General features: G+C 53.9%; 1 protein-coding gene across 6 annotated transcripts; it reads right to left on the minus strand.

Annotated features, from left to right (window-relative positions):
• Nucleotides 1-10107: 10107 nt before the first annotated feature.
• Nucleotides 10108-23399, minus strand: LGALS12 (galectin 12). Of its 6 annotated transcripts, none has more exons than XM_060606996.3 (10): nt 22882-22947; nt 21525-21775; nt 20883-20928; nt 20586-20799; nt 19556-19675; nt 18989-19027; nt 18382-18408; nt 17684-17772; nt 12943-13093; nt 10108-12083 (listed from the first exon to the last, which is right to left on the minus strand). In XM_060606996.3, the coding sequence occupies exons 2-10, from the start codon at nt 21673-21675 to the stop codon at nt 11937-11939; spliced, it is 984 nt and encodes a 327-aa protein (XP_060462979.3). In that variant the 5' UTR covers nt 21676-21775; nt 22882-22947; the 3' UTR covers nt 10108-11936. The 6 variants fall into 6 exon arrangements, with proteins under 6 accessions (XP_060462979.3, XP_060462980.3, XP_060462981.3 ...); XM_060606997.3 differs by having other exon boundaries at nt 21525-21697; nt 22882-22946; XM_060606998.3 differs by lacking the exon at nt 21525-21775 and having other exon boundaries at nt 20883-20971; nt 22882-23399.
• Nucleotides 23400-25408: the final 2009 nt, after the last annotated feature.

Here is a 25408-nt window from a genome sequence, read left to right on the forward strand (position 1 = left end):
GACCTTTATTCCTAGATGGAACTTACTCTATATCAGTTGAGTTGCATCTTGTGTGTGTAAACCCTGTCATGTGTCTCAAATGTGCCAGGTGACAGGAGGTAATAGAAAGGTCAGGAACAGAACCTGTGTGTAAAAGATCCACACCTTTCAGCCTGTCAACAGAGACAGGCTGGGTCTTTGCACCTTGTGAGCCTGGTTCCAAATCCTGGCTGCACAACAGCTCAGCAGAGACCTTGGCTAAGTTGCTTAATCTCTTGGAGGCTCAACAGATAAAATGAGGATGATAATACTTACCTTTTGAGGTGATGGAGGTGGGAAAGTGAGGTTATATATAAAAAGGTAAGCCCGTAAGTGCCTGGCAGAAAGGAAGCACTCAGAAAGTGATGTTGTCTTTCTCTTATTAAAAAAAAAAATTTTTTTTTAACATTTATTTATCTTTGAGAGATAGAGGGAGACAGAGCACAAGTGGGGGAGGGGCAGAGAGAGAAGGAGACACAGAATCCGAAACAGCCTCCAGGCTCTGAGCTGTCAGCACAGATCCTGATACGGGGCTCGAACTCACGGACTGCGAGATCATGACCTGAGCCAAAGTCGGACGCTCAACCGACTGAGCCACCCAGCGCCCCCGATGTTGCCTTTCTTAACCAGACAAAGGTACCGTTATTCATAACGTCATTTTAATAATAATCAAAACTTGGAAAAAACCTGAATGCTCAATATGTTATTTTTATTTTTTTCACTAAGCTTTACACCCAGCATGGAGTCCAACGCGGGGCTTAACTCATGACCTGAGATCAAGACCTGAGCTGAGATCGAGAGTCTTGGGGCCCCTGGCTGGCTCAGCCAGTTAAGTGTCAGGCCTGCTTGGGATTCTCTCTCCCTCTCCCTCGGCCCCTTCCCTGCTTGTGCTCTTTCTCTCTCAAAAGGAATACATAAACATTAAAAACAAAAAGAGTCAGATGCTAAGGGCGCCTGGGTGGCTCAATCGGTTGAGCATCCGACTCTTGATTTGGGCTCAGGTCATGATCCCAGGATCAAGGGATCAAGCCCTGCACTGACAGGGACAGCGGGGAAGGGGTCTCATCTGTGAGGAGAGCTTCTCTTTCCTGTCTACTGGGCTATCGATTGTCTGCTCAGATTGACCTCTCTCCATTTCTCCGGTAACCGACATCCTAACAGAGCCAAATTCCAGAGATCTGCTTGAAATGGCGTATTCTGACAAAGAGCACTGGGCCATCCGTGTGGGTAATGAAAATGTGGCCTCTGTTCCTTAATCATGAGCCAGAATCTGCTCCAGCTTTTGCTGCCCACTCACGAAAACCTTTGGTATTTGAGACGGTGGAATTGACGACTTGGATTGGTTACGCAGGCACTGGAAGCCGGGAGGGGGATGATGAAGGAAACCTTTGTGATCGTAAAACATCCTGGATTGCTATTATTGATGCCTTTGGCCTTGATTAGTATTTATCTGATAGCCAACAACCAAAACCTAAGCTAGATTCTTTCTGAGAGACCAAAGTCCTTGTAACTTTTATATGGAAAAATAGAGGTTTATGAATACCTAAGTCAAGGTAAAAATGATGGCTAGGAAGAGGAAATATACAAGCCAAACCACGAAATATTAGAGATGATGTCGGCTCAAAGCTAGAATGAATCAAAATAGAGCGTTCAGAGATAAACCTGCGGACAGGTCGGAACATTCCGTACAAAGGTCGATTTTAAAAAGATGGAAATTTGAAAAATAAGACTTGCAAGTTAACGGAAAAAAAAAAACCGAGGAACCCCGTCAATAAAACAACCATGTTCCCCTCCATGGCGGCACAGTTTTGTATACCACAAAAAATAGACATTTTACCCCACGAAGACTCGGTATCATTAAAATTCATTTTGAATGATCTCGGATATTGAGTATGTTTTTTACTGTGAATAAACAACCCAAAGACAGATATTTCAGGTTACCCAACACCTCTTCATATATGTGCGTGCTCCCTAAACACACACACACACACACACACACACCTCTGACACTATGTTCATTATCATAGAGGAGTCATTATCATAACAAGCTTTCTCACCCCCTGCATTTGGTTCCACCGATGGCTTATTTCCTGCTGAGTTGACGAGTAATATAACCCACGCAGTGTCTGGCAGGGAGACATCAAATCAGTCCATTTACCTTGAACGGCAGATATTATGAATTAATTTAGTACTTGTTTCAATCAGGGGTTATTATAAAGGCTAAGAATGGTTACCCTTCATTTCCTGGACTCCCTTGCGGTTAAAATTCCATTCAAGGCTACGCTACCCTTCATTTCCTGGACTCCCTTGCGGTTAAGATTCCATTCAAGGCTACGCTACCCTTCATTTCCTGGACTCCCTTGCGATTAAGATTCCATTCAAGGCTACCCTACCCTTCATTTCCTGGACTCCCTTGCAATTAAGATTCCACTCAAGGCTAGGCTGACTGCCCAAACTTGGGTGGCAAAGGAGCCCGTGGGTTGGAGGATCCATTTTGTGAGCTCGGATTGGCTGGCAAGAATTTGGTGAAAGCATACAATTCTTCTGAGTCATTGTTCTGGGATCCAGTTCATTTCACCTTCTCCGTTCACCATTGGTAATATTACATGCGTTTTTGGTTGATGGTCAAGTCTGGGAAAACCTGTATCTGGCTCCCTTCGTATATGAGCTCTAAGATTTGGAAGGATCTTCTGTAGACTAACCTCTGGCTCTGCTCATCTCTCACCTTATTTTTTCTCTGCTATTCTTATGCTTCCATAAGACCGTTGTATCTTGTTTTAACTTCTGGCCATGCACCTTTGGTGTTAGAACCCTGGGTGAGTCGGCACGGTGGGCAGTAGGAGTGGGTATTCAGGAAGCCTCTACACTAGGACAGCTAGCTAGATGGAGGTGTTCAAGCCCCGCATCAGGCTCTGTGCTGACAGTATGGAGCCTGCTTGGGATTCTCTCTCTCCCTCTGTCTTTTTAAATTTATTTATTTTGAGAGAGAGAGAGAGCAAGTGGAGGAGGGGCAGAGAGGGAAAGAGAGAATTCCAAGCAGGCTCCTCAGTGTGGAGCCCAACGCGGGGCTCGAACCCACATACCGCAAGCTCACGATCTGAGCCAAAACCAAGAGCTGGATGCTTAACCGACTGAGCCACCAGGCGCCCCAACACCCAACTCATTCTTACTTGAGTTGCACAGCTGAGAAAACCTTAGGTCTTATGTTCAGAGGCCTGATGAGTGCTTAACAGCTTTTTACCCAACATCCAGACCTGAGTCAGATCACAGACCCAGATCTCCTTGAGTAAAGGAGACCTACTTTGAAGAAAAACCCTATGAAAATATCACAAGTATGTTCTGTCAATTATCATCCCGATTTCCCCCTGGAGGATCTGTGGCAGGTATCAGGAAACCGATTCCCGAGAGGACAACGTCTAGAATTTTCAGAGATGTAAAAAAATATTGGCCTAAAGCTAATGAGATGCCTGGATTATCAGATCTAGCAGACAACCACGTTTACAAATGGGATTTTCCAGCTTGCAATGCATTCGGCGGGGCTGCAAACCCATCCTATGTGTCCTATGTTTGTTTATTTCACTTATTCCCCAAAGCATAGTTGGGACGGATGTATTGAACACTTGGCGGAATCCTTGTATTGCCTTTGATCCTAATTTGGGCTCTTACACAGAGAGATCCAGATGAAAGCAACCTGAATTCCCTGAGTAAAAATGGAAGCCAAACACAATCTTGCATCAGCGAAACTAGTTCTGGACACTTCTCGTGTTTCCTCGGTATAACTCACGACCGGACCGAGACCCATGTGGGTGCGTGTGACAACAGAACCCGGGTCACTGTTTGCAACCCAGGGAAAAATGTCGTGTTTTAGACTCTACGTTGGAAAGCAGGATCCGCGAGGCTGGAACTATCAAAACCTAGAACGTACACCCAAGAGGATTTCAGGGAGTACCTGCTTCGGGTAGCTCTTTGTTACGAGTAGCTATGCAACTTGGCAAAACACCCGGAATGACTGTTTCCAGACACTGGACTTTGGAAACCGGAGAAAAGAGCTCTGAGTAAAATGAACGCTTCAAGCAGCCCAGCTTGAAGCCCAGCTTCCAACTTCTGGAAGGAGTTAGTCTGATGGGTTTAAATGCCATTCTTGCCTGTGGATACTCTTGAATCCTTTTTTTTTTTTTTTTTTTTTAAATCAAGAGCCATGGAAGACACTGTTGTTTTCTTAAATAGCCGTCTACTTACACTTCCCAGTCTTCTTCCTACTAGAATCCCTGATTTGTCTAGACAACCAACATGGGCCCCTCCCTCAAATAGTGATGATCTCTGTGAATAGCCAGGCTGCCTGCAAGGTTTCTGGGAAGGATTTTGCTCCCTGATGAAAAGAGAGACTCATGAGAAACAAGTCTGTTCTGCCTTTGGATGCTGTCATGTGAGAATGTGACATACGGAGCTGCTGCAGCCGCTTTGCCTCCATGAGGGCTGATACCGTAGCTGTTGAGAAGGACCTGATGACAGGGGCCGGGAGCTTGATGGCATCATAGACCATCTGACAAATCCTGGGACTGCCATCTCTTGACTTCTTGAACAGCAAGTGGGAGTTGAGTATTACATCCTCACTGTCTAATGCACTGTAGTTTAGTTACTTTCTGCCAAAGATGTTCCCGGGGACGTAGTGCACATTTTGTGCCCCAAAGCACCTAATCTAGATCCCATCTGCTGCGCTTTTGCTGTAGATGCAGGGCCTCCCACTTGTCACTCTCCAGTCCCTTCTGACCAAATAGTTCCTGAGAGCTCGGTTCCTGAACGGTTGTGGAAAGAGTGTCCCTGCTGTGGATTGGATTTTTTCACCCCCCACTACACTCCCTCACAGTAATAGATTACACATCCTTGCCATTATCATGTGACTGGAGCATTACCATGTTCCTCATTGACCTTGGGCTGGGGGGCTGGGTCATGTGGTCTGCTTTGACCAATGGGAGCAAAGGAGCACACGTTTCCCACGTCTGAGCAGTTTTATAGGAACGTGCATGGTTAGGCTCAGCTTTTTTAATGTTTTTATTTATTTTTGAGACACAGAGAGAGAGACAGAGCACGAGCAGGGGAGGGGCAGAGAGCTACAAGGAGACACAGAATCCGAAGCAGGCTCCAGGCTCTGAGCTGTCAGCACAGAGCCCGACGCGGGGCTCGAACTCACGAACCGCGAGATCATGACCTGAGCTGAAGTCTGACGCTTTACCGACCGTGCCACCCAGGTGCCCCGGTTAGGCTCAGCTTCTTTAGCTCCTGTGCTCTTTGTCCCAAGGAAGACGCGTCCTGGCTGGAGGCTGCCCCTTCAGCCGGGGTACCAGAATGAACCTCTGGTGGTGGAAGGCCTGAACTCGATGAGCCAAACTCAGCTAAGCCCAGAAGAATCGTCACTGATCCACAGCCCTCAGGTTACATGAAGGAGAAGAGCTAAGCGTTTGCTGATACGGGGGGTGGGGGTGGGGAGGGGTTTGTTTGTTACCCCAGCAAAGCTGATGAAATATGCAGGTGGGAGTCGGGATGTAGCCCTCCCTCGGGTCAGGGATGCTTCCCAGGGGCAGTATCTCTCTCCTGCTTCCGCGTGTGAGGGGTCCTGTGTGACTGTGCATCACGGTCACCTCTCAGGCTTCCGAGTTGGGTTCAATGCCCGGTGAGTGAGCGAGGGGCTCTGAGCAGGGCAGAATGAAACCAAGAGTGAGATTCTCGGAGTTCGTATGGAAGGCGGGGCGGGCGATCAGCAGGTGCCAGGCTTACTCAGCCTCCGCTTGGTGATGTCTGCGCCGAGGTCCTCTTGATGTATAAGGGCACCTCTGCTGGGGGTTGGCTCCCTCGGTCTGCTTTGCGGGGCTCGGGAAGAGTGGGCACCAGCTGCTGGTTTGAAAACTTGTGGAAACATGCCGTTATTATATAAAAGCCTATTTTTCCCTGGAGGCGGTGGCGGGGGGACGGACTATGAGGTCTTTTCCGAGTGGATAGCTCCTGTCTGTGTCCCCAGGGCTTGACTGCATGCCTGGCCTGTAGGGAGGGGAAGTCACAGCGAGTGAAACACGAAGGGAGACGGATTCTTGTTCGAGAAGCTGTGTCTGTCTGGGCCTTAGGGGCCCCGCTTGCCCCCACGCAGCCCACAGAGGAGCCTTGATGCTGTGTCTGTAGGGGGGGACACCTTTGGTCTCTGGGAGGTGAACTGATCCCCATCATGCGGCCTCTGCTCCGGCCAAACGTTCTTACCCCCCCACACAGCACCTCTGTCCCTCCTCTTCCTTCTGCAGTCTTTTCCTCTCCGTTCCAGAACCTTCTTGCCTACGCCGTGAACTGTCAGGTTCCAGTAGCCCCGCCTTTCTGTGTCTTTGAAGTTGCAGGCGGGGTGGGTTTTTGGGCTCAGTGGCATGCAGCTGAAAAGGAACAAGCCGGGGGTTCGTGCATTGATTCCCGGGAATGGAACATTCCTGAAAAGCATGTCTTACTTATCAGCTGGAAAAGCAAAGGCTGTCTGGCCTCGCTCTGGAAGGGAGCTGTCCTGTCCCCAGTGTCCCTGTTTTCTCATCCAGGGAGGGAACAAGCTCAGATTTGGGATCCTGTTGACAGCGCCCCAGCTGAGGGCTTAGGCATTTAGGGATGAGGTGAGTAGCCCCTTCGTGTTCACCATCCCTGGGCCCCCCCATGCCAAGCCAGGCCCTTCACCGGATCCTGGAGGTGAAGGAGGGAGGGGCAGCATATAGGATCCCTCCCCGGGGGAGGTGCAGACAGGCACAGAGGATGCCAGCGAGACATGATCCATGCAGAGGGACGTCCTGGGGGCCTGGGGACCCCAGGGAGTGGCAGCCGAGCCAGGCTGGGGCCCTGGGGGGCAGCTTCTCCGAGAGGGGTGTCTGGTGTGGGGGGCGAGGGGGAGGAGGGCAGGTGATGGGAGGCAGAGACAGCCAGATGTGCAGGGGAGCAGAGGCAGGAGCCAGCTCCGTGGTGAGGAAGAGGGCACGCCATTCAGTCATCCCGGGTGGGGCAGAGGGCGAGGAGGGCTGAGGAAGGGCCGCTCAGGAGGGCCTGGGAGCCGCTGCCCAAAGGGCGTGCCCTGTGCCCTGAGGCCACATGTACCCTTTGGGAAGGCCACAGTGGGATTTGGGGAGACGGGATGTGGGGTAGCAGGGGGCGGTCAGGAGGCTGTGGGGGTCACAGAGGCCGGGCCAGGGCTGCCCCGAGCCAATTCAGGGGGGTGGGAGATGGACGAGGAGGTGAATTCAGGAGAAACTTCTAGAGTTAGCATTGACTGGACTTTGGGACTGGACACAGGTGGTGGGGGTGGACGTGGAGGGTGGGTGGAGGGAAGGGGTGTGTGAGGGGAATGGAAGACTTAGGATGGCCCTCTTTGGGGACTGGAAAGCCTGGAATAAAGGGTTAGAGTGCCGATGTCGTTCCCGGGATCGGGAACATAGAAGGAAGAGGAGGCGGGGACGTGTGGATTCTTGCAGCTGGGGTGTCCTGGGTGGAACACTGACGGCAAGGACTGGGGTGTGGAAGGCAGGGCCACGGGGGGCAGCCGGTGGGAGACGTGGGCAGAGGAGAGACCCAGCTCAGCCTTTTCACACAAGTGACCTTGAGCCAGTCATCACCGTCCGGGAGCCCCGGTTCCCGCACCTGAACAAGGGGCGATAATGCTTCCTCCTCAGGTTGTGTGGATGGGAGGGCGGGCTGGCAGACGTCCGCCCCACTGCCTCCAGCTGTGTGACCACCCCCCTCCACCGGCCCCAAGATCCTGCTCCCTGCCCGAGCTGCCGGTCAAGACACCAGCCAAGAGAGAATGGCATCCCGAGGCCAGGAGGGGAATCCAAGGAGGAGCCTCACCGTGGCCATGGACACCACGAGCGGGTGGGGGGGGGGGTGGTGCTGGGCTCGAGGGTCAGCCTCCGAGGAGGGAAGGGACTCCACGGGGACTTCTGGGAGTGGTGCTTGGACACGTCGGAAAGATGCTGGGACATATGGCGTCACGACGACACAGGTGCGGAAACGCATCCACACAGGCACGTGAACACACATCTAATGAACGTGCGCGCAGCAGACACACGTGTAGTCCTGGGACCCTCCCTCCTTCTCCACGACTTGGGGGGTGGGAGCGCCGGTCACTTTTCCCAGACTCTAGCATCTGGGCCCCGTGCCAAGGGGACCCCGTGAGAGGCGCAGCAGGGTCGGACATCGCTTACGCGGCCCGCGTTCTCACCTCCCTGGCTTCCCAGGAGGTGCGCCAAGCGCCATGCCTGGAGACCTGGTTGAGAATGTCCTTGAGTGGCCGGGAGCATGGGGCCATCCGCCTGGTTCTGCTCATGCCGGGGGAGGGGGTTGGGGGGGAAGGGGCGACATTTGATGGCTCACACGTCCGGCAAGAGCCACCGTTTATTGAGTCCCAAGTCAGCACGCAGCATTTTAAGCAATTTTGACTCCTCAACTCACAACCATCCCGCTGGGTTGATGTAACTGTTCATACCTTGCCACGCGGATGCGCTGAATTTGCCCAAAGCCATGACATCTAAGCTCGTAGAGACAGCAGGATTTGAACTCGGGCTCTATGCCTTGGGAACCACGTTCAAGAGGATAATCAGTGGACAGCTCCTGACCAGGAGACAGGAGGAGCTGGTTCCTGAATCGAGGACCCCGAGACCCGCTCTGTGACCTTCTGACAAATTACTTGGCCGGTCGGCCCTGCATCATCCTTATCCTGTTACATACATCACAGGGTTTTTATAGGAATGAAATGTGTCGGAAAGTGCTGGAAAGCTGAGAGGGCTGCTCCCACGTGAGCCCCACAGCCCCGTGGGGTGATCAGAGCAATGACTTATCCTCATTCTACAGTGAAGGAACTGAAGACCAGAGAGGTCACGGGGTCTACCTGAGGCTCATCAGCATAGATCTTGTCCCTTGGAGTCTGGCACATTCTCCACTCTCCCTCCCGCTCTTGGTATGCCTGAGGGGCTTGGCTCCCTAATTTGGGGTGTCCCCCTCTTCTCTGGCATTGCTACTTTATCTTACCCTCGATCCCCGCCCTGCTGGGGTCCCATCCTTCAAGCCCTGCTCTCAGCGGGCTGGTCACTGGGCCTTTTTCTTTCCTGGAACAATTTCATATGTAAAAGTACAGAAATGTCCAGAGTCTTCGGGGCCTGAAACAGTCATTCCCGAGCCTAGCTGCATGTCAGAATCTCCTGGGAGCTCCTAAAATATTCTGAGGCACAGGCCCCACACCCAGACATTCTGATTTCGTCCCTCTGGGGTGGGCACCAGGAACTGGCATGTTTTAAGGACTCCCAGGATGTCTGGAATGTGCAGTCAGAGAGCGGCTGTGGGAGGGAGTCGCCGATCTCCCTGGGAAAATATCCGTGCCTTGGTCGGGGAGATGGCTTTGGAATGTAGTTCAGCGTAAACTTCCCTTTTAACAGAGGGTTGTTAATATGTAAGTAATGAAAACAAGGTGCTCTCTCTAATCATTTCATAAAATAATTGAACGAGCCCTGATGGTCATGTTCTTACTTTCCACGAACTAGTCTTTTTTTTTTTTTTTTTAAAGTATTTATTTATTTATTTATTTATTTAAGTCATCTCTACACCCAACGTGGGGCTCAAACTCACAATCCCGAGATCAAGAGTCGCACACTCTACCAACTGAGCCAGCCAGGCGCCCCTCCAGACTAGTCTTTTTATTTAAGTTGGGTTTATTGAGGTTGCTCAAAAAGAAGACGGCAGGCCCCAAATGGCGTCGCTTAGATTGCGTTCCCAAACGGGGGCTCAATCCCCGATCTGATTGGAGTTTCAGCCTCCCCCAGAAATGTGGCCTCAACCAGTCAGGAAATTTTTCTTTCCATCAGCATCAGTGAGCACCTGGGTCCTCCACCCCCAAAGAAAGATGAGGTCATCTGCATGATAAGACCCCTTGCCTTTTCCCCTAGAAAGCAGGCCTGCCTGGACCAATCTTTCTTGCTAATAAGAACCTTCCATTTTGTTTAACTCCTTGGAGCGCCTCTCTGCTTGCCACATGGGGAGCTCGCCCTACGTGAATGGTTTAACAAAGCCTGTTAGATCTCTGGATTTACTTGGTTCAATTTCATTACTTCACAAAAGTATACAGCTTTCAGAGGGAAACAAAGGAGAAATTCTCACTAGGCAAAGAGTTTGTAGCTAGGATACCAAAAGGATAATCCGTGAAAGAAAAAATTGTTGAACTGGACTTCACCAAAACTCAGATACTCGGTGGAAGAAACCAAATGAAAAGACAAGCTAAGATGGGGAGAAATTCTTTACAAATAGCATATTTGACCAAGGACTTCTAGCCAGCTTGTATAAAGAACCCTTCAAAGTCAAGGGTAAAAAGGCCAACGACTCAGTTAAAACATGGAGAAAAGAGGGGCGCTTGGCTGGCTCAGTCGGCAGAGCACGTGACTCTTGATCTCGGGGTTGTAGCTTTGAGCCCCACGTCGGGTGTAAAGATTACTTAGAAAAAAATAACAACAACGACAGCAAAGGAGAGAACAGGCACTGAACCAGAGACTACATGGATGGCAAATCAGCATATAAAAAAAGGCTCAGCATCTTCAGCCATTAGCGAAATGCAAATGAAAACCGCCAATGACATCCCCCTCACACAGATGAGGATAGCTAAAATAACAAAACTCTAGGGGCGCCTGGGTGGCGCAGTCGGTTGAGCGTCCGACTTCGGCTCAGGTCATGATCTCACGGTTCGCGAGTTCGAGCCCCGCATCGGGCTCTGTGCTGCCACACCTACTCGAACCTACTTTGGATTCTGTGCCTCCCTCTCTCTCTGCCTCTTCCCCGCTCCCGCTCTGTGTGTGTGTGTCTCTCTCTCTCTCAAAAATAAATAAACATTAAAAAAATTAAAAAACAAAAACCAAACCCAAACAAACAAACAAAAAAAAACCCACTGACAATCACAAGTACGAGGATGCAAAACCGCTAGAAGTTTCCCACGTTGCTGGTGGGAATGCAAAATGGCACAGCCGCTCTGAAATAACTCTGGAAAACCGTTGGGCGGTGTCTGATAAAGGTGCCTCTGTCGTATGATCCAGAAATCGCACTACCTGGTACCTCCCCTAGAGAAATTACAGCTCATGTTCATCAAAGACTTATACACAACCGTTTTTAGTAGTGCTCTACTCATGACTGCCCAAACCTGGAACCACCCGTGTTCTTCGATGGGTCGGTCGGTAAATGAATTGCGGCACGATGGAATACTGTTGAGTAACAAAGAGAACTGGTCCCTGATGCAGACAGCTACTTAGATGGAGCTAAAACGATGATGCACAACGAAAGGAACCAGATTCAAGAGGTCGGATACTGTAGGATTCCATTGATAACGGCATTTCCAAAACAGGCCACACGTAGGAGTGGAAAACAGATCCTCGGGTGGCTGGGGTTAGGGGAGGGATGACGGGAGGTAGGATGACAAAGCAGTGACACAAGAGAGGGTTTTGGAGAAAAAAGGTAGGCAGGGTGATAAAGATTTCATCAACCTGACAGCAAGCAGGCAAGCTGAAAATACAAGGAAAAATAGCACCGGAAGTGGAGGCCACTACAGAATCAGATGGTATAAACAGACATACCAGGAACGCCCCACATATACCAGGAATCACAGCAGTAGCACCGTGGCCGGGCACACGGCCATCCCACTGGAGAGCCATTTTTAGCCTTCCTTGCACACAGCGTGGCCCCGGGACCGAGTGCTTGTGGATGAGATGTGAGTGCACACAGGGGGTGCCAATCCCAGGCTGGGGCCTCCGAAAGCAGGGGGTGGAGGGGTGACAGGCGCACAGTGTATCGAAGGGAGGAGAGCGGAGCCGCATCGAGGGGTGCCGGGCGTGGGCTGGTCCTTCTCTTCCCTGGCGGGGCCCCTGGCTCACTCCTCAGCAGTGGACACAGTAGAGCTGGACGCTGCCACTGATCCGGAGCTCCCGCAGCTGCTCCAGGACCTGCTGGTGCACGCTGGTGGCCCCCAGGCCCTGCCCGTTGAGCGCCAGCTTCAGCCCTCCCTCCTGGCACAGGAGCAGCACCTGGAAAAGGACAGGAGGGCCCTGCAGGCTCCCGGACAGACAGACAGGCAGTACACTGCCTGCCCGATGCCCCACCCAGCAAGCCCTCCGCTCAGAGGTCACAAAGACGGGAACCGTAGGGTGCCTGGTGGTGGGAAAGGGCAGGACTGGGTGCCCTGCTTGTCACCAGATCACTGTGACCTTTCCACAAGGATCGTCTCAGCCCTGGGCCTCAGTTTCACCCTCTGTGCCGGCTGCGTGCCCTCGAGCAGTGGGCTCAACCCTGGCTGCACTTTGGAGTCATTAGGGGGGCTTTTTCTTTTTTTAAATAACACCAATGAGGGGCGCCTGGGTGGCTCGGTCGGTTAAGCGTCCGACTTCGGCTCAGGTCATGATCTCACGGTCCGTGAGTTCGAGCCCCGCGTCGGGCTCTGTGCTGACCGCTCAGAGCCCGGAGCCCGTTTCGGATTCTGTGTCTCCCTCTCTCTCTGCCCCTCCCCTGTTCATTCTCTGTCTCTCTCTGTCTCAAAAATAAATAAACGTTTAAAAAAAAATAAAAAAAACAACAACACCAATGAGGGTGATGGGCATGGAGGAGGGCGCCTGTCGCGATGAGCACTGGGGGTCGTATGGAAACCAGTTTGACAATAAATTTCATCTAAAAAAGAAAAATACCACTAATGCCAGGGGCAGCCCCGATTAATTAAATCCGCGTCTGGGGAGTAGGGGGTTGAGAGCCGTGGCACAGATGTTTTCTCTGGCAGGCTCTGGCCCCAGCCCCTCATCCTCCACCCCTCCCCAGGACGCACCCCTGGCTCCCCACGGGAATGCAGCTTTTGGCTCCCACCAGACGGGATGAGGCCGCTCGGCTCCGACTGACCTCAAAAAATCGCCAGGGGTAGAACAGGAAGGGGGCCGAGATCAGCTTCTTGCACCCCCAGGGCGCGATCCAGGCCAGAGTTCTGTCTGCGAAGGAAGCCCTGAGCGTCACAGGAACATGAGCCGCCTCGTCCCGCAGGCTCAGCGTGACGCTGCAAGAGGGGGGTCGGAGAAGGGGCCGCCCCTGAGCTGTGGCTGCCGGATCCTGAGGGGAGGGGCGGATGTGGGAGAGCAGCTGGAAGGTTCGGCGGCTCGGAGGGGTGGGGACACCTGAGCACACCTGCAGCCACGGGCCGGGGACCACGGGGGAGCACATGACCTTGTCGGAGCCTCATTTCCCCTCCGGCAAGATGGGGATCGTCGTATCAGTAGTCGCCAGTATTTACCAGTATTTTCCAAACGGCAGGTGTTGCCTTAAGTGTTTTGAAAATAGCTATAGGGGTTAGAGCCAGGCTACCCGGCTTCAGCTCTGCTCTGGTACTTTCTAGTCCTGCGAGCTTGGGCAAGGCACTGTCTCTGTGCCTCAGTCTCCTCATCTGTAAAGTGGGGAGAAGAGTACCGTACCTGCCTCGCGAGTTGTGAGAACTGAGTTAACACAGGTAAAGTGTGAGAACGGGACCTGGCACGTAATAAGCACGCGAATCCCATCTATTGTTTAGAAAATACTACTATGGGGGCGCCTGGGGGGGGGCTCAGTCGGTTGAGTGTCTGACTTCAGCTCAGGTCATGACCTCACAGTCCGTGGGTTCGAGCCCCGCGTCGGGCACCGTGCTGACAGAGCCTGGAGCCTGCTTCGGATTCTGGGTCTCCCTCGCTCTCTCTGCCCCTTCCCTGCTCCCGTTCTGTCTCTCTCTCTCTCTCTCTCAAAAATAAATAAGCATTAAAAAAATAATAATAAAAATACCACTATGTAATACAATACCTATCTCATAGGGCCACCGATAGGAACAAAGGAGATAAGGGACGGGAGATCTAGAAGTTCGCGGCACACAGGAGGTGTCTTACCGCCTACTGTTAGCTTCTCCGGAGTCCTCTCAGAAATCCTGTGCCTGGAGGCTCATCGGCGCATATAACCGACGGGGACAAGAAGTTCTGAGACTGACTCTGGTACTAGTAAGAGCTGTGGGGCTTTGGGCTGCGATGCGAACAATGTAGGACACCAGATCTGGGGGGGCTTCCTGCTGCCTGGCGTCTGCCCCTCACAGGGGAGCCAGATTCTGTCTCATGTCTTGGGAGCTTCCAAAGTCACCTTTGAAACAAAACCCCCGAAGCTGCTGGTGACTGACCCCTTAGCAGGAGGCGGTTGACAGTTGGGAGGCCAGGATGCCCGTGGGAGGGCAACGTGTGGAAAAGGGATCCTGCTGGACCTGGGCCAGGAGGACGCCCCGTACATTTCCAGCCTTGGGTGGGGGCCGGCAAGGGCTCACCACTGGGAAGAAGCTTGGGAGGCAGGGACCCTGCCTCCAGCCCCAAACCCTTGCCCCTGTGCTTCCCCAGAAAAGTCTTTGTCTTCCCATTGGCCTAAGAATTCAGCGTTCCCACCCCAGCTTGGCCCTGTCCAGCACAGCCCCAGGCCGGGTAACAGGCTCCCCCCCACAGACACCTAGAGAAGTTCTGTGGAACCTCTTAGCAGCTGTAGCCACCCCCCCACAGCCTCAGTGATTGGGGGGAGGGCTGGAGAGGAAAGGACAGATGTTTAACGCAGGCGAATTCCCTGCCCTCTAACTCCTCCTCTCTCTGTCCGATTCAAGCCACGGTCGCTTCCAGAAAACAACAGTAACAGCCAACATTTGTTGCAGGCTTGCTAAATGCCAGGCACCGTGTTATGTCTTGATGTGGGCGGCCCATGGCTGAAGTGGCCTGGAGAAATGTCCAGGCTGTTGAAAGAAATTGAAGATGATACAAAGAAATGGAAAAACATTCCATGCTTATGGATTGAAAGAACAAATATTGTTAACATACCGATACCACCCAAAGCAATCTACATATTCAATGCAATTCCTACCAAAATAGCACGAGCATTCATCACAGAGCTAGAACAAACAATCCTCAAATTTGGATGGAACCAGAAAAACCCCGAATAGCCAAAGCAATCCTGAAAAAGAAAACCAAATCTGGAGACATCACAATCCTGGACTTCAAGCTGTATTACAAAGCTGTAATCATCAAGACAGTATGGCACTGGCACAAAAACACTCAGATCCATGGAACAGAATAGAGAACCCAGAAATGGACCCACAAAAGTATGGCCAACTAATCTTTGACAAAGCAGGAAAGAATATCCAATAGAAAAAAGACAGTCTCTTCAGCAAATGGTGTTGGGAGAACTGGACAGCGACAAGCAGAGAAATGAACTTGGACCCTTTTCTTACACCAGACACAAAAATAAACTCAAAATGGATGAAAGACCTAAACATAAGACAGGAAGCCATCAAAATCCTAGACAAGAAAACAGGCAACAACTTCTTTGACCTGGGCTGGAGAAACTTCTTGACATGTCTCCAGAGGCAGGGGAAACAAAAGCAAAAATGAACTATTGGGACCACATCAAGATAAAAAGCTTCTGCACAGCAAAGGAAATAGTCAACAAAACTAAAAGGCGACCAACAGAACGGGAGAAGATATTTGCAAATGACATGCAGATAAGGGGTTAGTATCCAAAATCTATAAAGAACTTCTCAAACTCAACACCCCAAAACCAAATAATCTAGTGAAGAAAGGGGCCAAAGACATGAATAGACACTTCTCCAAAGAAGACATCCAGATGGCCAACCGACATGAAAAAATGCTCCACATCACGCATCATCAGGGAAACACAAATCAAAACCACAATGAGATACCACCTCACACCTGTCAGAGTGGCTAACGTTAACAACTCAGGCAACGACAGATGTTGGCGAGGAGGCGGAGAGAGAGGATGTCTTTTGCACTGCTGGTGGGAATGCAAACTGGTGCAGCCACTCTGGAAAACAAAATGGAGGTTCCTCAAAAAGTTAAAAATAGAACTACCCTACGACCCAGCAATTGCATTGCTAGGTATTTATCCAAAGGATACAGGTGTGCTGTTTCGACGGGGCACATGCACCCCAATGTTTACAGCAGCACTAGCGACAATAGCCGAAGCATGGGACGTGCCCAAGTGTCCATCAACTGATGAATGAAGAAAGAAGATGTGGTATATACATTCAACGGAATATTACTCGACAATGAAAAAGAATGAAACCTTGCCATTCGCAACGACGTGGATGGAACTAAAGTGCATTATGCGAAGTGAAATAAGTCAGAGAAAGGCAAATATCACATGATTTCATTCATATGTGGAATCTAAGATACAAAACAGATGAACGTAAGGGAAGCGAAGCAAAAATAATATAAAACCAGAGAGGGAGACGAACCACAAGAGACTCCTAAATACAGAACAAACTGAGGGTTGCTGGTGGGGCGTTGGGTGGGGGGATGGGCTAAGGGGGTGAGGGGGTGAGGGGCATTAGGGAGGGCCCTGGTTGGGATGATCACTGGGTGTTATATGTAAGGGAGATGTAAGTGATGAATCACTAAATTCTACTCCTGAAAAAAATATATATTTGGATTCAAAAAAGATAAAAAATTAACATAGATCATTAAATCTCAAAAAAAAAAAATATAAATGACCATTAGACTTTGAGCTAGGATGTAAAGCTGGTGTCGTGTCTCCAAGTTTTGTTGGGGAGGGTGTTCCTCCTATCGCTGGGAACTTTTTCATTTTCCCTTTACGACGGAGACGATCTTTCTCTTTTACTTCTGATGGGGAAACTCAGGACTCCAGCCTCAGAGAGGTGTAGTGACTTCCCCAAGAGCACATAGTTTATAGGAGGCAAAACCAGGATTCCAACCCAGGTGTGCCAGGCTGTGGAGGTCGGTGCCCTCCAGGGCTGTGTTGCCAGCCTGTCCCAGAGCTCGCAGGCCTGATCAAGAGCGTGCAGGGCCAACAGACTAGTGAGGTCAGTGCTTTAAAAACCAAAACCAAAACAGAAAGGGAGAATACGGGGCACGCTCCTTCCTCTCCTGCCCCTCCGCGGAGATAACTGTGCCACTACCACATTTGTGGAGCCCTTACTATGTGCTTGGCACAATTCTAAGCCTGCACCCACCCCTGAAGCTGGCAGTATCATGACCACTTTTTACAGACAAGGAAATTGAAGCCCAGAAGGGAAAAAAACTGCCTTGAGGGGGCACAGGGAGGAAGTGTCCTCCGCAGAAGTCAAACCCGGGGGATCTGGCCCGGAAAAGTCAGGGAATCCAGCGTGATTCCAGCAAGAAGGAGGAAAGGAGGGGAGAAAGGAAGAAGACTAGTCTGGCTCGGAGCCCTGGGGTTTAGGGAATGGAGCAGGAGCGCCCCCTGTGGGAGAGGTCAGGCAGCGTCCGTGTGGTCCGTGTGTCCCTCCAAGCTCCCAATGCCTCCTCTCAGGGGCGCCCTGGGAGGTTGAGTTTGCCCTCTGGGTCTCATCCTGAGCCTTTAAAGGACCTTTCCCGAAGTCCCAGCTGGGACCTGCGACGAGAGGCTGGTTGACCCGCCGAGATGTACCGGCGGGGAAGATACTCCCAGCACTGGGGCTGTCGGGGCCCGTGGAGGCAGCCTGAGCACCTGTCCCAACCACAGACTCGGCGATTGAGCGGTGGTGTTGGAGACGAAAGAGGAAATTCTTGCAAAGCTCGTGCGTGGCTCAGAGCTGCTTCTCTCTCCCTCCCATCTGCATACTTACTCCTTTGGCTCTGGCAAGACCAGCCCCCGCAGTACGATCACCTGTCCCGGCCAGAGACCCTTGGGAAGGGCCCGAGAGCAGGGCACCTCCTGTAGGGGGACGGAGATAAGTGAGAAGGGACACATAGAGGGGCTTGGGGAGGGCTGGCGCCCCCCCAGGGGCCGTGGAGCCCTGGAGCGGGGGAAGTCTGACGTCAGACCTGCAGCCAGGAGAAGACTCAGCTTTGCTCATTTATTAAACGCCTATTGCATGCGTGGTCTCCTGCGCTCGACTCTCCCTGGCCCTTCAGGGTAGAGCTCTGTGGCCACCCCCCTCTCCCGGGGCCCAAGCACCAGGTATGTCCCCCAGCGCTGCACCCTGAATTGTGATGGCCTGTTCACTGCTCTGTCTCCCCCACCAGCCTGCGATCCATTGGAGGGCTGAGACTGGCTAGTCCCTCTATCCTAGAGCCTGGCACCGGGCCTGGCACAGAAGAGTATCAAATAATTGTGTGCAGAATCAATGGAGAAAAGACAAGAAGCGGGAGCTTCAGCAGGAAGCAGCCTGGCCCACCCGCAGCCCACAGGTTTCTTCTATAAAGGAAGGGGAGACTTTGGTGCTGAGGCCATTTCCCACGGGGGGGGGGTGGGGGGGTGGGGGTAGGGGGGGTGCCCTCCCAGGACGACACCTCCACCAGACCCAGGCGGGAGGTCACTCACCAGGCTGGGGCTCTTCAGCAGGAAGGGCTGTCAAGGGAAGAGAGGGGGCATGGAGATCATATGGTGTTTGCTCAGTGGGAGAGAGCCTCCTAATATTGTTATTAAGAATTGAGGGCATTTGGGGTTTATCTCTCTAAAGACAATGCAGGTGAATGATCGGAGCCCCAGGGGGGCCCTCTTGGATTCACACTTCAGCTCTGGGAAAATGGGGAGGAACCGGAGAGAGGGTCTGTCATTCACTTATTGTGTGGCCTTGGGCCTCATCTCCCCTTCTGTCCTGCAGGCCAACCCCAGCTTCCTCCCCAGGTTGGGAACAGAAAGCACCCCCCCCCCCCCACCGCCCCCCAGAGGGATCTTCTGATGGCCATACTGGGCAGCCAGCCTACCCCACCCATCTTCCCAAGCCACCCCAGCTTGGGCTGGGAGAGGAAAGGCCAGGCTGGCTTGGGATTGGAGTGGGGCCAGCGGTATCCATGGCAACTGCGCAGGGACGGAAGGGGCAGCTGGCTCTTATCAACCAGGTCAGGCCAGGGGGGAGGAGGGAGCTCAGTGGCTCAGCGAGTGTGGCTGGAACCGCCAGGGCCGACCTTGCTCCCCAGAGACTCACATATCCGACCGGATACTCAATGCTGCCCTCTGCAAATGGCTGTCAGGAAAGAGAAAAAGCAACACACGGGATTTTAATTTATTTTTTTAATGTTTACTTATGTTTTTAGAGAGAAGGACAGAGCGCGGGCAGGGGAGGGGCAGCGAGAGAGGGAGACACAGAAGGTGAAGCAGGCTCCGGGCTCCGAGCCGTGAGCACAGAGCCCGACCCGGGGCTCGAACTCATAAACTGCGACATCGTGACCTGAGCCGGCGTCGGACGTTTAACCGACTGAACCGCCCAGGTGCCCCTCGGAGTCTGCATTTTTAACAAGCTCCTCGGGTGCGAATGGCATAGCTAGCTGCTGTTTGGGCCCCATGGTGCCAAGTGTCCGAGTGATTCATTTCCTGGCCATTGCTCTTGGGTCCCCTTCTGTGGTCCCCTTCTCATCCCGCTCGCATCCCACACCTTGATGGCCCCCTTCCGCCTTGGTTGTAACTGGTGTGACAGGGCCTGTCTGGGGCGGCAGGGGGACCTGGGCCTGTCTAGGCATCCCCTTGGATGTATGTTGGCCCCAAGGGAACTCACGTTGATGTTCAGGAACCCAACGGCCTCCACCAAGATGTCACCAAATATGCCCAGGGTGTCCACACGGGACAGCGGGAGCCGGTAGCGGTATTGAAGAAAGTGCTGTCCGTTCACGCTCACCTGGAGGGACAGACAGACAGCACAGCAGCCCTGGATGCACACTGAATTGATACGTGCCAGGCCACGGTGGGCACCCTCACCTGGAATGTCCCTCATTTAACTTGAGACCAGCTCTAAGAGACAGGCACGATTTACAGACGAGGTGCCCAAGGGTTTGGGGAGCTTATACGACCTTCCCGAGGTTGCACAGCTGGCGGGCGGCAGACCTGGCCTTGGAACCAATGCACCTCTCACTGTCCCTCTGTGCCCCTCTGCCTGGGACACAGCACTTTCCCCACGCTGTTCCCCATTTGCCCCAGTGGCCCCAGCAGCCCCATCCACAGGTGAGGAAGTAGAGATCCAGGAGGCCGCGTGACCCCTACACCCCAGGGCCCTCTGTCCACTGCTGGCTCCCTCCAGCTCCCCTTCCCCCCCCCCCCCCCCCCCCCCCCGGGGAGGTCAAGGTCCTGGCATCTTTCTGGCAGGAGTTCACATCAGCGGTGAAAGCCTCGAGGTGGAGCTCTCTCTCCCTGCCCCCTGCCCGCTCTGCCCCTGCTCCGCTCCCCTCCCTGGTGGGGACCCACCTCATCAGAGACGCGGTGAGGATTCAGTGAGCTGATATCGAAGGGCTGGAGCAGAGTCCTGCACAGCACAGGCTCTCTCCAGGTACTTGCTATGACCGTGGCGGTGGCGCCCCCTGAGGGCCAGGCACGGCAGGGCCTTCTTGCTGCCCCGTGTACCAGGCCGTGTGGGCCCAGGGGCAGCTTGGAACTGGGCTTGGCGGCTGCTTGGGCCTCTTGGTTCTCAAGCCCTCCCGGCAATGCCCCTCAACGCAGTGACCCGGGGCATCCAGCTGAAGGAAGGAGGAGCGGAAGGGCATCGCCGTGTCTAGCAGGTTCTAGGCCCCGAGGCCCACCCCCTCCCCCCTCACCTTCATTTCCTCATTTCCGAAGAGAAAGAGGATGAGGAAGCTGGCTCCTCTCTGCAGGCCCAGGCGGGGCCACCGGGCCTCGGCCTGCCAGCGCTCGAGGTACAGGGTGTTGCAGATGACGTGGGGCTTGGTGGTGTGGAAACGAGGGTTGAAGTGGATGGCGATGTCCGGCCGGGGATGCACGCTGCAGCCGCACTGGAAGTCTACCTGGAACCTGGTGGGCACCCCTGGTCAGAGACCCCCAGGGACCCCGAAGGCAGAGAGGGGCCGCCAGCTCCCCACGGAGCACGCCCTCACCTGCGTGCGTCGAGAGGGACCATTCCCTGGAGCGTGACCATCTTGCCTGCGCGCAGGCCGCCGAAAATTGTCGTCACGTAAGGAACCACCTGAACAAGGGGGAGAGACCTATCCGTACAGGGTTGGAGAGAGGGCTTTACTAGGACCAGGTGGGTGGGGGGAGAAGAGGAACGAGACGACTCGACTCTCCGGCCCCAAACAGAAACCGCCCTCATGGGGAAAAAATCAGTTTTCTCTGAAAGGTCTGTTCTCTTCCACCTTCTCCCCTTTCCTGGACCTTCACATGTCAAAGCCACGTTGCCCTGGGGAGGCCGAGTTCAGTTTCATCGCCCCCTTGGAGCACCAGCCCTGCCCCTCTCCCCGGCTCCTTGGGCACAAGCCCAAGCGAGGCTTGCTGTCCATTGGGTGCCATCTTGGCCTCTAGAAGCCTGGTATTGAGGTTTCTCGAGGACCGTTTACTGGCCAGAGCCCAGAAAATGGGGGCGGTTGGGCGGGCAGAGGGATGGACAAGTTGGGACCTTGATATAGACGCCTGGAGAGATACCCAGTGGTGGCCCAGCCTTCCTTCCCAGGCTCACCTTTCCCCACACAGAAGCTGTGTGGAATTCCTAAAACATACCACACACGTTTACCGGTCCCTACCTTTTCGGGCCTGCTTCCTGTGCTCTCCCTCCACGCTGTGAAATCCAACTTGACTTTCCAGGTTCTCCGACACCTTCTCCAAGCATTGTCCACTATGGCGCCCGAGTTTTCCCTTCCCTTCCCTGCTGTTCCCAGCACACTTCACTCGCATGGCTGGCTTGGTGGTTGGCTGGCTTAAAGGGAGACCAGGGGCCTGGGAGGCCCAGGCCGCTCAAAACTGAAGCCCTGTCTTCCCCTTCTGTGCTCAGCGCCTGGCGGGGCACAGCATGGGCTCTGAATAGGTGTCGGCAGAACGAATGTGAACATGTAGCAGCTACGCGTGGGCATACGTGTGTTCTCCAGCTCGCAGGAGCCTTTAGAAGCCCGAACCATCTAGAAGGAGCTGAGCCCCAACAGTGCTGCCTTCCAGGCAGGAGCTGGCAGCGTGCAAAGAGAGGAGTGGTCGTGACCTGGGCAGCGGCTGCACCCCGCTACTCAGGCTGCTGGAGCCCCACAGGCTCCAGAGGGCCCACAGCTGACCGGGCTCAGCACCTCCGTCCCTCCCACTTCCCAGGCTCTGGGCCTGGCCTATAACTAGGGACCTGATGCAGCTCTCCTGGGGGGAGAGGGCCAAGTAAAGAGAAAGTGGTAATTAGTGCTCAGTGAGGGGAGGGCGGAGTGTGCTGGGTGGTCAGCCTTCCGTAAAGCAGGGCCAGACTTCAGAAAATCTGCATGGGGGCGCCTGGGTGGCTCAGCTGGTTAAGCGCCCCACTCTTGGTTTCCACCTGCGTCACGATCTCACGGTTCGTGAGATCGAGCCCTGTGTTGGGTTCCGTGCTAACAGCATGGAGCCTGCTTGGGATTCTCTCTCTCCCTCAGTCTCTGCCCCTCCCCACCTCAAAATAAGCAAACATTTAAAAGGAAAACAAAAAATAGAAAATCTGTGAGGGCACTGAGCAAGAGGAGGAAGTGAGGGGACCCCCACGGCCATCCCTGAGTTGGATAACCTGACTCTCTTCCAGGCTGGAGAGGAGAGTACCCTAGGTACTCAGTGGCTCCCCCCAGGGGTACGACCCCGGAGCCCAGAGCCTCCCAGCCCCCTGTCTTGCAGCAGGAGCACAGCACTGACTCCCGGCAGGCTCTACTGCTTTTAAAATGTGAGGACCCTGTGAGCTCAACGATCGTTCCCACCCAAATGGGAATTAGCTGGTCAGCTACTTTGCTAAGCTCAGGAGGGCCTTCCAGAGTCCGTGGGCAGGTGCAGGGGGAGAAGGGCCCAAGATTAAAGGCCTCTCCACCCACCGCCGGGGAGTCTGGGCCCCGCTGGGGTGGGGGGAGCCCCGAAACCTGGACATTCCAGACCACAGTGGCTGCTCACCGGGTGGAAAACTGGTGGCTGCAGGATGAAGGTGTCAGGAAGTGGGTCCGGTTTTTCTCCGGGTGACATGGGGGTGGAGGGCCTCCAGCTCGACCTGCTGATCCGGATTCCAGGAGCCCTGCCCCCACTGACTCGCCTTCCCCCCGGCGGGATCCTTGGTGCCAGGACAGCTCTCCCAGCTGTTAGCCTCACCTGGCCCAGCTGGGCCCCAGTGCCTCCTGGAGCCGGCCTGGGAGGGCAGGTCCGGGCAGCGGTCTACCCCTGGTCCACACCCCAGCTCCAGTCCCACCGGCTGGCTTGGGGCTGGCAGCAGAAACCCGAGTCCAGGAGCAGGAAGCTTGAACTAACTCAGCAGCTGGCCAACCAGCTCCCCGCCCCCACCGGGTACACCCGGGTCTGGAGCACAGAGCTGTCGCCGAGGGAGGGCAGAGGCAGGCTCTTCTAAGGCCTCAGAGGGTTTGTGGTTTCTGGGGCTCCCATGGGAGCTCTCCCCAGTCAAAGGCAGGGGTGATGGTGCACGTGGGCGGGTCCCCGGAGAAGCCCCGCCCCCGCTTCTTGGCCCCCCGTTCCGTGGCTTCCCATTCCCTACTCCCTTCCTGCCATGAGGTTTTCATCTCTTCCCCTCGTTTCCCTGCCCCTTCCTCCACTTTTCTCCCTTTTGCAAGATTACAGTCCCTTGAGGCTCCATTTCGGCTTCGGCTAAAAATGCCAGGGCCCAGCTGCGGTCACCAGAAAGGAGGCAGGGGATGGGAGAAAGGGGCAGAAAGAGAGGGGCACCCCTTGAAGCTCAGAAAAAGCAGCGAGGTGCAGAGGGCGGGACCCACCCGGTGCTGAAGGGAGCCTGGGTTCTCACCCAGCCGCTGCTGTAATGTGCTGTGTGCCCTAGGACAAGTCACTTGCCCTCTCTGTGACTCCCTTTGCTCATCTATATATTGAGCGACTCCAGAAGAGTGTTTCCACGGGAGGTCTGTGTCTGGGGGGCGCGTGGGGTGGGGGGCGGTCGGATCTTTATCAAGATCCCCCAGGATTCTTTGGACTAGAGTCGCTCCAGTTCTGGTTCAAATTCCAATAAAGCCTTCCCTCTACAAGGCAGCACAATCTCTCAACTTAATCTTGAGTCGGGAGGTCCCAGGATCCTACCACGCCGGCAGCAGGGAATTCTCTGCAGGACCAGGCTGGGCCGAGGCTCCGGGGCGCCTTAGCGGAGGGAGGAGTCAGCCGCTGCTCTAATCGAGGGGCAAGTGCAGGGGCGCCTCCGGGAAAAACCATCTCGGTCAGAGCCTCTCAAGGGCGGCAGCAGTGTGGCTAGTTAGCAGGCTTGGTAGAAATGCAAACTTTCAGGCCCCACCCCAGACCTACTGGAGAAGACTCTGGGGGGCAGGGCTAGGGCGCAGGAATCTGCATTTGCACACTCTCCAGGTGACGTTGATGCGTGAGAGGCACTCACTGTCTTAGGGCTTCACTGGCGGGGCTTGGGGTGCAGAGCCAGGAGCCTTGCTGGGTAGGAGGTAGGAGGAGCTGGGCTGCTAAAGGCGCTTTGCCTTGGGAAATTCGATCAGAGGGTCACCCTCCCCCCTCCCCCCTGTGGAGGAGAAGCCGAGGTGGAGAATCCTGTGGGGCAGGGGCAGGGGGCCCATCCCAGCCTCCCAGCGTGCACAGATCTTTGGGCCAGGGGCAAATGTGCCCTCCCCCACTCCCCAACCCAGCCTCAGTCCCCTGTCCTCGTCTGAATGCAGACGGAGGGTGTCTTAGTCTGCCTGTTGTGCCTGCTTGCACAACAGATGTTTATTTTCTCACAGTTCTGGAGGCTAGAGGCCCAAGATCAAGGTGTCGGAAAGGATTTTTTTTTTCCTGAGACCCCTCTCCTTGGCTTGCAGAGGGGTCGCTCCTTGATCTGTGTGTTTGTGACCTAATCTCTTCTTGTAAGTGGTCCAGTCATCTTGGATCCTACTCATAGGAACTCATTTTACCCTAATGACCCTTTTAAAGGCCTTTTGTCCGAATATAGTCTCATTCTACAGTTACCGGCGTTAGGACTTCAACATAATGATTTTTGGGAGCGGAGCACAATTCAGCCTGAAATTCCTATAACCGGTGTCACCCTGGACCCCCAAGACTGAATATGAGACCCCGTTGGTCTGTCCAGGGGTGGGAGAGGGAAAATCCCTCTTCCTGAGCCAGAGTGAGGGGAACTTGTGGGGGAGGGGGAAAGGGCTGCTGCTGACCCTGACATTGAACCCAGAGGGGCTTCCCCTGCCCCAGGCTGGTGGCCCCCCACCCCCACCCCAGCTCCCTACTCCTGGACTTTTCCCTCAGAGCACTTACCATACTCATCATTCTGTATTGAAGAATCGTTTAATGTTTGTCTCTCCCTCCCCCTCCTTCCTGACTATACGTTCCATGAGGGCAAATTTATTCTTACACCCTCAGTACCAAGCAACGCCCGACACCGAGCAAGTGCTCAAAATGTATTTAAAGAATGAATGACTGTAACAAGCTGTGGTTTATGGCTCCTGTCCAGCTGCCA

This window comes from Panthera onca, chromosome D1 (genome assembly GCF_046562875.1).
Source record: "Panthera onca isolate mPanOnc1 chromosome D1, mPanOnc1 haplotype 2, whole genome shotgun sequence".
Taxonomy (NCBI): Eukaryota; Metazoa; Chordata; class Mammalia; order Carnivora; family Felidae; genus Panthera; species Panthera onca.

Bases quoted from the DNA above. Each gene is read 5' to 3' on its own strand.
- LGALS12 (XM_060606996.3), bottom strand. From the start codon at position 21,675: ATGCGAGTGAAGTGTGCTGGGAACAGCAGGGAAGGGAAGGGAAAACTC. The intron at 17,773-18,381 runs GTGAGTGACCTC...GTCCCCCTACAG, and splicing joins TGCTGAAGAGCCCCAGCCTG to GAGGTGCCCTGCTCTCGGGC. The intron at 12,084-12,942 runs GTCAGTCGGAGC...GTCCTTTTCCAG, and splicing joins ACCCCTGGCGATTTTTTGAG to GTGCTGCTCCTGTGCCAGGA.